The following is a 12,226-nucleotide window of genomic DNA, read 5'->3' as shown; positions in this document are numbered from 1 at the left end:
TTGTTGGATCTGCAGTATTAGGTTTGCCAGATTATTCTTAACCTTTTATCCAAACAGTAGACTGCAAAGACGGCTTTATGACATCGGTGCTTACTCACACTCACGGAGTAAAAAACAGACTGTTGGCTTATTATTCAACCAAACTTGACTCAGTGGCTAGAGCATTACCACCCTGCGTTCAGGCAGTTGTGGCAGCCTCTTTGGCAGTCCAAGTCTCAGCTTCAATTGTATTATTTCATTCCCTAACTTTGAAGGTGCCACATGCAGTATCAGTTATACTACTCCAGAACAAGATCTCATATTTGTCACCATCGAGACATCTGTCATGCATGACTGTGCTTTTGTCTCAACCTCACTTGATCATAGAGCGCTGTACTACTCTAAATCCATCTACGCTAATGCCAACCGCAATTGATGGAGAACCACATGACTGTCTAGCAGATATTTCGGAAAGAGTTTTACCGAGGGCAGATCTAATCGATGTGCCTTTAGCAGACAGTGAGCTAACACTCTTTGTAGACGGCTCCAGCAGGAAATTGCCGGATGGGACTAATGCTACAGGTAATGCAGTAGTGACACAGGATAAAACCTTAAAAGCAGAACCGTTACCAAGAAACTACTCAGCTCAAGCTGCTGAGATAGTAGCACTAACTGAAGCATGCAAAATAGCCAAGGGGAAAGTTGTAACTATATACACTGATAGCCAGTATGCATTTTCAACAATCCATGTGTTTGCACAACAATTGAAAAACAGAGGGATGGTAACATCTACAGGCAAAGATATTACACATAAAGATTTAATTCTAGCCTTACTAGATGCCATTCAGCTACCTAAAAAGGTAGCAATATGTAAATGTTCCGCTCACACAGGTAAAGAAGACCCAGTATCTAGCGGTAATGCAAAAGCAGATGCAGCAGCAAAACTAGCTGCAACAACAGAGATATTTACAGTACAAAACGTACAACCACACATAGACCAAGAAGTCTTGAGAGATATGCAGAAAGTGTCACAAAACTCAGAAAAACTAAAATGGAAAAATAAAGGGGCAACACTTAAAGATGAGTTTTATGTATGACCTGAAGGAAAACCTATTCTGCCAAACAACCTTTTTAGATATGCTGCAATATTGAGCCATGGACTAAGTCATGTCTCAACAGGAGGGATGGTAGCAATCATACAAAAGGTGTTTACAGCATATGGATTTACTAACTATTCAAAAAAAAAATTGTTCAGCCTGTATTATCTGTGCAAAATACAATGCTCAAGGAAATTTGAGACCAAAGAGAGGACAATTTCCAAAACCACAATTTCCATTCCAAATGATCTGTATGGACTTCATAGAGTTAAATAAATGTGAAGGGAAGAAATATTGTTAAGTTATCATTGATATGTTCACCAAATGGGTAGAAGTATTCCCAACAGCATCCCCTGATGCACTAACAGTAGCGAAAGCGCTAGTAAAAGAGATAATACCAAGGTTTGGGATACCAGAACAAATCTACAGTGATAACGGAAGCCATTTTGTAAATCATGTAATAACAGCATTAGCTCAAAATTTAAAAATAGATCTGAAGAACCATTGTGCTTATCACAAATAGAAAAGTGTTTTGTGCCAATTCTCTTCCAGGAACAACCGAGGAAAAGACTGAAATGCCAGTGGAAAAGGTGACTCCAGGAGATTGGGTACTGATCAAAGCCATCAAGAAAAAGAATTGGTCAAGCCCAAGGTGGGAAGGTCCTTACCAGGTATTGCTCACCACACCCACTGCAGTAAAAATAGCTGAAAGGACATCTTGGATACATCTGTCACATTGTAAACTACTACAAGGGCTTTGAGAAACTCAAGGGACAGATTAGTTACTCACCACCGCTCCCCAGAGGCAAAGTCTGATTACAAAGGGGGATTCTCTCAATAAGAGGGAGTTCGTCTCAAACTCAGCGAAGCAATCAACGGCTGAAAGGGAGCATAGGGTAAGCCTAAAATAGAAGAGGAATAGTGAAATAAATGACAGACAAAGAAAATCAGAGACCCTTAACGCAGAATCCAGGAGTTCAAAGGCTAATTACTTGGAGAATAGAATATAGAAGAAGAGATCAGTAGGCCAAGGTATAGTCTTTCTATTGATAATCATCCTTTTCCTGTTAGTCTTATTTGTTTGTGAGACACCATGGATAGACCTAAACCATGGCATCCATTAAGACACCCAGGTCTGTGTGGGATGCGGGGGGCAGTTTGCTGTTTGTTAATAATAGCTCTCCTAATCGTCCTTCCCTTGTTTTGGTATGAAATGCAGACTGCAAAGAACCACACTAGAAATAAAAAATCGCTGACATCCTCATTTCAACCACTGACCCTCCAGTTCACTGAAGGAAAGGATAGTAGCGTACAGTTCGACCTGTATAACGTAGTAAGCTGTAAAGAAAATCAGAAAGAACATACAGGGTCAGTCGTTTATATTTGTGAAATGGGGACACGTAACGCAGGTGACTATGAAACAAAGTGTGGATCTTGGAGTTATGTAATAACAAACACAGGAAGTAGTTAGGGCTATCAGCCACCCAGAGCCAGTAAAGGATCAGACTCCCTCCAACAGAGACTGACCTTAATAAAAGGGTATGCCCAATCTTCATGTGGCAAGGACAGCTGTAACCCCTTAATCTTGACACTCAAAAGAGCACAAGATGCAGACACCAGCAAGTACATATTGGGTGCCTATGAGTCAGGGAAAAATCTTCTAGGACATTTTGTCATAACAGTAATAAAGACACAGCATAACACAATCACAGCATCATCAGTAATCACACCAACTATCATGCCTCAGGGTGAAACTTTCTCATTAGTACAATATTTGACTAACCTGACCTATGAAGATAAAGTTGCTCTTGAGACAGGTTTTGCGGAAAAGAATGAATGGCTAAAATGGATGACATATACTACCGAGCAAAGTGGCCAATTTGATTGCATTGCCTGTGCCAGAGCGAGACCCCAGCTGGCTACTACCCCGTTTCAGTTAAATAATAAGAATGACCCTTAGGGTCTCCAATGCGTTTTGCAATTATTTTGCAACACTTCAGCTGCTGAGGACTGTAAAACATTGTCCTTACTGTTTCCCCCAGTCCAAAAAGCAAGCCCACCTCCCTCAGTAACTACCTATAAAGGTAATTACACCTGTTTTGATAGATCAGGCCAAGGACGTAGGCTAGGACCATTACCTGAAATTTACTGTCAACACTCCATCGACATCACCTCCGACTATGGGAACTATTCAGCTTCCTGGTTTCTGACCCATATAACCATGAGAGCAGACCTCTGGTGGTTGTGTGGAGATATGACACTAAGACCAAAGCTACCAAAGATGTGGCGGGGTAGTTGCGCTTTAGTGCAGCTTGTAATGCCATTTTACATGCTCCCTACAGGTGATTACGGCCAACTGGGTACTAGACTAAAAGAAGCAGGAATGCTGCGACAGAAACGTTCAGTCCCAGGAGGCTCCTTCGACAACAGAGTGTACATTGACAGCATTTGGGTGCCCAGAGGGGTACCTGGTGAGTTTAAGGCTAGGAATCAAATCACTGCAGGGTTGGAGTCACTTTTGTTCTGGTGGTCTACAGTAAATCAGAATGTGGATTGGATTAACTATATCTATTACAATCAGCAGCGCTTTGTTAATTATACCAGGGATGCAGTAAAAGGGATAGCAGAAAAACTGGGTCCTACTTCTCTCACAGCATGGCAAAACAAGATGGCACTAGATATGTTATTGGCCGAAAAAGGAGGTGTATGCAAAATGTTTGGAACTTTCTGTTGTACATTTATCCCAAATAACACATCTCCAGATGGCAGCATCACCAAAGCCCTGGCGGGGCTGACTTCTCTGTCTGAAGAGCTGGCAGAGAATTCGGGCATCAAGGATCCATTCAGTGACTTCCTAGGCTCCTGGTTTGGCAAATGGAGCTCCCAATAACCTTTTCTGATCTCGTTAGCTGTTGTTGCAGGAATCCTTGTTACCTGTGGTTGCATTCCTTGCATACGAGGACTCTTGAAAAAACTGATTGAGACAGCCTTGACCAAGACCATGTATCAACCAATAATAACCAAGGATATTGGAGAAAGACGTGTCTAAGTGCATTGTATTTACATGTATTTTTTGCTATATTTAATGGTTTATTTGTGTTCTTTTTATTAGTATAAACAGGAGGGAAATGTCAGAAAAATATGTATTATACCTAACTAAAAAGAACATGCTGATCTTAAAGAGAACAGTCTGTACTTGTATCTAGTATACAGACGTGATCTTTGTATGTCTTGTTGTCTACTATGGAAGCGGAAGCCCCTCAGGGCATGCATGAGCCTGCAATGTGACTCAGGAAATGCATGACCCTGCAATGTGACTGTCTGTAAACAAGTAACACACAGATGTACATTGTATAGGGGAACCACCCATCCTGCTTAAATATCCTTGCATCTCCTGTATTCGTCGGACAACCTCAGTACTCAGACACTGTGCTGCTGTATTGACTTGTCCCCTTGCAGCAAGACTATATGTATGTATTAAATGTTACTGTTTGCCTAAAAACCGAATTCAACTTTCTGTGTTCATTTCAGATTATTCTAACAATAGTGTTATTTGTCTTCATGTTGAAGAGAGTCCACAACTGCTGGAGTCAAGTTCCTTTACTGTAAGAATGCTTGGTCAATAAACCTGATCTGATATATCCATCTAATTTGTCCAGTTATGAGAGAACCCTTGGGATTTGGAACACATCAACCCCCATGAAGCCAAACCGTTATGAAGTGCCAACTGCTGCGATATTGTCCGGTATTTCCAGTGGGACAGATGGGCAAGTCACCGCATGGAAATAATTTTGTCATTGTTTTTTTGAGTGCGAGTTTCATATAAAACTTGTATCTACCTTTACCTCATAGTGTGTTGTGATTATTGTTTTCAGAGATGAACAGCTAAGTGCAATTGCAGAGGCACCGGAAATTGAAACCCTTGAGCAGAGGTAACCCATAAACTTTCACATTGTTTTTTATCCATGTAGTCTGTTGCATATTTTCATCTGATACATGTTTTTAAATATTATTTATTCTCATAGCCTGCATGACATGAGCGTTGAGGAAGAGGAGCTGGACGAAAATACCTTCAATGACCACATGAACAGTGTGTAAGTTGGCTTGTCATTGGTTTCTAGTGAGTTGTGTAGGCTTCGTTCATGAAATTGCTATGTTCTGAGTATGTTGTGCCTTAAAGGATTGATTGGGCAGAAGAGCGGCCCACATTTCACAGTGACCCGGACGACAGCTCTGATGAGGAATATCTTCCACCAATTTCTTTGCGGTGAGTCGAAATCTATTACTACTCTTTAATTTGTTTCTGTGCTGAGTTTTTACATATAAACGATGTTCAGGACTATTTTGAAATGTATTTCTATTCTTCTAGTTGACACAGAGGTTTAGGTCATGGCTATATGCCGAAAAGTTATGGAAATTCTTTGATTGAACTGTGTATGATCCCTTATGTTCTGCCTTTGCAGAATGGGTGGTGCACTGAAGGGAGCGCAGTTAATAGATAATCTGCCAACTATCGGGATCGATGAGACTGTGCACGACCTGCCTGCCCCTGAAGTTCTTTCTGATGAGCCCTTGAGTCTCGAGCAGCCAATTTTGCCAGGCCCTCATAAGATCCTTAGTGAGGATGATATCGTTGGCGTCAGAGCAGCAGTCATCTATGAGAACAGCTTGAGGCAGCTGGTCACATTTTTAACTCTGCCCGTGCACACATGCACTGGTGTCTTGAGGAATGGTTTGGTGTGTGACAGTGTTTCCCCCTTTTCAACAAACATCACCATCAGGGGCACTGCAATGAGCTTTGAATGGGTAAGCCTTTACAGTAACTTCACATCACAATGTATGGTAACAGATAGCATTGTATATGCATTGTGAATTTATTAGGCTACTCTTTCTGACCAGTAGATCTGCCCCAATGGACATTGCCAATGGCGGTGGAACTCCCAGCCTGTGTTACAGTTTGGCAAGCAGGCTGGGGACTTTCTACTTTCAACAAACATCTTGCTGTCTGGAAACAACTACGCTAAAGTTGCTCTCCTCCTGAAATTCATGAACGTCCGAATGTTCAACCCGAACACCCACTTCACAATCCAGGACACATACTGTGTTGACACTATTAAAGAATACCGGGAACAGAAGAGGTCTGAGGCCATCAGCCGACTTCAAGGGAAAGATGTTGTGCTCTTGGGTGTGTATTTTTATATTTTACCTTGTTCTACCTACATTTTTATAGTGTTACACAATGAAACAAATTTTGCAAGCATCTGTCATACATGTGTTGTATTTTGAAATTACCTTCTTTTTCTAGGTGATGGCAGAAATGACTCACCAGGGCATTCTGCACAATACTGCAGCTACACGACCATGGAGCTTGATACCAAGGAAATTGTCCATGTGGCCACTATAGACAAGCGTCAGACAAACTGGAACTCCAATATCATGGAAAAGGAAGGTTTTATCCAGACTGTGGAAAAACTAACCAAAGAGATAAAGGTAGTGGAGTTCTGCAAAGATGCCCATGTCAAGATTGGAGCCCTTTTGAGTAAGTGGTCAACAGATAAAATGTTGGAATACAAATATTCAATTGAGACACCTGGAAATAAAATGATTCCTTACTTCACAGACCCAGACAAAGGCAGATATAAGAAGCTCAGGATTCACCACAGCCTGGACATATGGCATGGTGCCAAAAACCTGTCCAAAAAAATTGCTGTTGTAAGTTTTAATACATCTAATTTCATTCATAACACTATCCTGTACCTGCAGTTGAATCATTGCATTATGTGAGGTCTCAATGCAAAAATACATGCATGGAATAACCTGCATTGTTTGTGTTTTGTTTATCCCCTCAAGGCAGGAAAGTTGAAAGGCCAGTCTATTCTCCTTCACTGGTTGAGGGATGTAGTCAACCATGTCTGGTGGTGCTGCAAGACAGCAGATACATATCAGCAGTTTCTTGTAAGCAAGATTAATATATATATTTTTAATTCAATAAGTTCCATGATTCAAATAACTGTGACATGATAATTTTGTTTTGTTTTTGTGTTTATTTGGTTTACTTTCCTCAGGCACTTTGGATTGGGGTTCTCCATCACACCTGGGAGACTGGAAGCTGCCAACATGATCAACTCGAAGACACTCAAGGAAAACAGTGGATTGAGAGGGATTCCCAGAGCCAAAGCGCTAGTGAACATTGTCCTCAACAAGCGCTAGCAGAAGGATGCTCACAAGTATCTGCACTTCAGGTAAAGTGTAGGGGCATGACAATTAAACAGAAATTTCACAGACTCTCATTCAAAATTTCTGTTGTATTAAAATAATTGCATATTCTTACAAGTATGTGAGTTTAGTTGTCATAATGACTTGTATTACTTGCCTTTTCCTTATTTAGTTTTAGAAGAAGTACAACAAGAATGCGAGGAGATATAGCCTCTACGCCTTAAAATCTGAGAAATCACATGGTTATATCCCCGAGTTGCAAGCGCAGATTGTGAAAGGAAGAGTCGCAAGCGGTGTTGGGATGCTAAGAAAGAGGGCCCTACGCCCGGATGATCCAAGGCAATTTGGTGTTGTGCTCCCAATACCTCCACCACCGACATCAGAGTTGGTACGCACACAGGTCAGCAGAGGTCTAGGTAAGTGAAAAACATCTACATGCTGTTATTTCAGCTCATTCCATTTGCCTCTAACTGATACTGAATTGTGTGCACATACATGTTAATGATAATCCATTGTATGCACATGACTAATGGCACTCCATGTCTTTTACAGGATCAGCCTTCCAAGCTGCTACCAACTTGGAGGCTGATTGAGCTGTTGTTTGGTGATGCTGGTTTTTGAGGTGTATACAGAAGGGCAAAAATGTTTGTAAATAAGAATAAATCTATATTTCTGTTTTTAAAAAAACATTCATTTCAATCGTATTGTTTATGAAATTGCTATTGCACCTTATTTTGACATATTTTTCTCGATTCCCTAGTGTAGAACAAATACAGCACTGACTCAAATAACAAATCTTTTATTATATGTAACAAAGTTAGAAGTCAACAGAACTCTACAATACAAAATATACAGATAGACAGATATGAATATAACTATTTACAATGTTTATTATTTACAACAACGATTTACAAAACTATTTATGTTAATCTCTTAAATACCAGGAATGTAGCAAGTGTATTGTCCCTGAGGGTCAGGGAATTTATCCCTGATCCTGCAAACACAGCAGCTTGGAATCACTTTTCTGTTCCCCTGTCCTAATGCACCATGCTGACAGAAAATAAAGTGTCTGTAAGCTGGATGCCTGTATTCCCTGTTGTCATCGCCAGGCTCCCTTACATTTCCAAAGGCAGTGAGGTCCTCCTGGTACTGTCTATGGATCCTCATCTAGGCAGTACTGCGTGAAATGTGGCAGGAGGCTCAAACAGTGGGCAGGGTCTTGGCCACAGCATTTCCGCTCCATGTCCGTCGCCATGTCTCTGCAGTAGACAAAGGTACACCAAGGTACTTCCGGTACCTCCGCAGTTGTAGGAGCACCATGTCTTTGTTGATGCTCCATCAACAGATCAAGAATCAGACCCTGCTGCCTCTCCAACATTCCCGCTGCGAAGCGTCTGTGATCCTCCAGGCTAATCTCCTGCAGAAATCTCTGAAGAAATTAAAGGAAATAAGATAGGGTTAGGCCATTAGGTATACAGGTATGTTTACAGGTAGACCTATATAGCCAACAGGTTGGACATGTGTTGCAGTATAGTGTGCTGTGCACAGGAGGCAATGCAGTGTAAAGGATCTAATTTTTTATCAATGTTGACAAAAGACAACTTCATTGGTGTGCCAAAGAAAAATGCTTTCTTAATATATGCTCTCTCTCTATATATATACATATTTTCTAAAAGCCTTTGTTTTCAAAAACACTCAATTAGCTCACGTTGTGACTATGGTTTCGCTATGTGCATAGGATTGGGCAGAGAATGGAAATGCATAGCCTGCTCATTTGTTGCTAGCCATTTAAATTGTACAAAACTCTGTCGCTTCTCTTCTCTGCCTTTGGAAACCTTCAATCCTATCAAGATCATCTCTTGTAGCTGCTTGTCATCTTTGTCGTCGTGGACGTGGTTGTGACTCGTTCTTCTCCTCGTCCTTGTCCTCGTCCACGTCGTTCTCCTCGCCTCGCCGACCCACTGGCTCTCTGTCCTCTCCCTCTCCCTCTTCCTCTCCCTCTCCCTTTCCCTACCGTTGCATCACCTGATGATGATGATCTCTGACAATGCACGGACATCGAAAAATAAACAAATAAAGAATGTATCACTACTAATTGGCACATACAGGTACATCTCAATAAATTAGAATATCATGGAAAAGTTCATACGTTTCATTAATTCAATTCAACAATTACGATTACATCCTTGAAACCCAAGACGAGGAGGGAGAGACAGATGAAAGAGCTGAAGGACGCTGCCAGGCTCGCCGTAGCTCTCGCTTGGCAGGTAAAAGTCCTCCGTTGATAAAAAACTGGCCAGTGACTAAGATCCTCGATGCTCTCTACAGCCGAAACATCTCCGCTCCCTTGGGGGTCAGCCACGATGAACTTTTTCAGTTTTTTTGAAGGCATAGCTACACGGAAATACTCAGGAAAAAAGCGTCTGATCATAGACACGTCAGCACCGCATGACGATAGCACCCCAAGCATTAACCTCTTGCGCCGTTTTCCTTATTCTATGGTACAGTTGATCATGCAATTCAGTTAATTAAGCTAGCTGGAAAAGGCGCTTGGCTGTGGAAGGCTGATATAACAGACGCCTTTAAGGTCATGCAGCTCCATCCCTCGCAGTGGCATGTCTTCGGAATCAAATGGTGCAACAAAATATATTTTTCGGTCAGACTAACCTTCGGCTGTCGGAGTAGCCCTTGTATTTTCAATACCCTTTCAGAAGCGCTTTGTTGGATTCTCTTAAATAATTGCAAATTGCCATTTGTCCTCCACCTTCTAGACAATTTCCTTTTGGTAGATTATCCTCAGTCAAAACCAGATCAATGCATTAGAGCTCTGAAAGATGTTTTTAAGCAACTGGGTGTCCCTCTCTCTGCAGAGAAAACCCAAGGCCCATTGAAAACAATCAAATTTTTAGGCATCACACAGCGACCTCATGCAAGCTTCACTGCCTCTAGAAAAACTAGTACGCATAAGAGAAATCACGAAAAGCGTGTTGGATAAAGCGTCAATCACTAAACGTGAATTATTGTCTCTATTAGGCCACCTTAACTTTACTATGAGGATCATTCCCCAAGGCAGATCATTTATATCTAGATTGTTGGACCTCTCAAAAACAGCAGACAAATTACACGATACTGTTTCTCTAGATGAAGGATATAGATCTGACCAAAGATTTTGGTCTCAACTGTGCCATAATTGGAACGGTATTTTTTTTTCTATAATGAAAAAGTAGAAATGTCAGTCACCCTCGAATTTTTTACCGATGCAGCTCCTTCCATAGGTTTTGGGGGAATTTACAACAATCAATGGTTTGCTGACGTTTGGCCAAAAGAACTGCTTGATCTTCCTTCCGGTCTACATTCTACTGCACTTTTTGAGTTGTATCCTATTGTAGTCGCATGCATTCTCTGGGGCAACCTATGGTCTAGCAAACAAATCCTAGTTTTCTGTGATAACGAGGCTACCGTTAATATCATTAATAAGGGTCGCTCATCCATCCCCTTTATTAATAGATTTGTTAGAGTAGTAACATGGTCATGTGTCATGGGCAATTTCGCACTCCGCGCAGCACACTTACCTGGCTTGGATAATAAAACTGCTGACTCCATGTCCCGATTTAAATTCCAGGAATGCAACGGCATCCTCGTGTGAGGCAAGACCAACCGTTGTTCCTGACCGACAAAGGAAAGGCCATGTCAAGGTCATGGTTCACAACCCGTCTCCATCTCCTGTGCCAACGATGTGGACTCCCCCCTCAGCTGTACACCTCTCACTCCTTCCGCATCGGCGCAGCAACATCCACAGCTGCCTTGGTTCCTACTTCTACTCTCAAAGCCATGGGTCACTGGTCTTCTTCAGCCTATGAACGTTGCATTCGCCCTGGAGTAAATGAGATCATCTCGGCTCAAAAGGCCACGAGTGCTAACACCTAACGAGACAAATTCCTCACTGCGTAATAATAAAAATGGTGCATTTGAAAGTGGTTGGCTGCGGTTCATTGCACATATTTTTAGTAGCATGTTTGCTCTTTGCGAAAGCATTAGGGATAGCAAAAGCCTGCAGCAAGCATGTTTGCTGCCACACATATATATTCACATAACTGCAGCATGCTTGCAGCCACACATATATAGTCACATAACGGTAGGTGACCTATCATAGGCGGCGTGCTTGCCTCCCTCCCAAAAGCATTTGGGATAGCTTAGGTCTGCGGCATGCTTGCTGCTACACAGATTTTCACTTAACCGTAGATGACCTCACACGGGCGGCATGCTTGCATCCCTCCCAAAAGCATTTGGGATTGCTGAGGTCTGCAGCATGCTTGCTGCTACACATAGATATTTCACATAACGGTAGGTTGACCTCTCACGGGCTGCATGCTTGCATCCCTCCCAAAAGCAGTTGGGATTGCTGAGGTCTGCAGCAAGCATGCTGCTACACATAGTATTTTCACATAGTCCGGCTGATGCCTAGCATGGGCATTATTCAGCTCGGCGCTTGGTTCAGTTGTTTTGGGGGATTTCTGCATTGCGCTCCCTGTCTTAGCCTAGCATGCGCTTGGCTAAATACAGGGAGCATTATCGAGAGCGGAGCCATCAGCGCCAAACATAACTGTATTTCCATTTGTTGCAATAAATGGTTAAATCTATGGCGAGAGTGTTCCTGACTGAACTGTTCTTATGAAATAATAAAAACTTTCTGAGATGCTGAATTTGGGGCTGTAAGCTGTAATATTCAAAATTAAAACAAATAAAGGCTTGAAATATTTCACTTTGAATGTAATGAGTCTATAAAATATGAGTTTCACTTTTAAAAATTGAATTACTGAAGGAGTAAAAACTAATACATGCTCACACTAATGATTCAATGCAGTTTGAAGTTTGTTTGAAATAACGTACCTCATCACCCGAAAGGAAACTCGACAAGGTAGTATTGGATGACA

At 41.7% G+C, this 12,226-nt stretch overlaps 1 protein-coding gene across 1 annotated transcript; it reads left to right on the top strand.

Annotated features, from left to right (window-relative positions):
- Positions 1–4,956: 4,956 nt before the first annotated feature.
- On the top strand, positions 4,957–7,697 carry LOC118307062. The gene is made up of 10 exons (XM_035629873.2): positions 4,957–5,008; positions 5,102–5,170; positions 5,257–5,343; positions 5,540–5,882; positions 5,979–6,261; positions 6,382–6,615; positions 6,697–6,788; positions 6,927–7,031; positions 7,142–7,318; positions 7,465–7,697. The coding sequence occupies exons 2-10, from the start codon at positions 5,112–5,114 to the stop codon at positions 7,468–7,470; spliced, it is 1,386 nt and encodes a 461-aa protein (XP_035485766.2). The 5' UTR covers positions 4,957–5,008; positions 5,102–5,111; the 3' UTR covers positions 7,471–7,697.
- The last annotated feature ends 4,529 nt before the right edge of the window (positions 7,698–12,226 follow it).

The sequence above is a fragment of the Scophthalmus maximus genome, chromosome 1 (assembly GCF_022379125.1).
Source record: "Scophthalmus maximus strain ysfricsl-2021 chromosome 1, ASM2237912v1, whole genome shotgun sequence".
NCBI classification, from domain to species: Eukaryota; Metazoa; Chordata; class Actinopteri; order Pleuronectiformes; family Scophthalmidae; genus Scophthalmus; species Scophthalmus maximus.
This window is presented reverse-complemented; position numbering and strand designations above follow the sequence as displayed.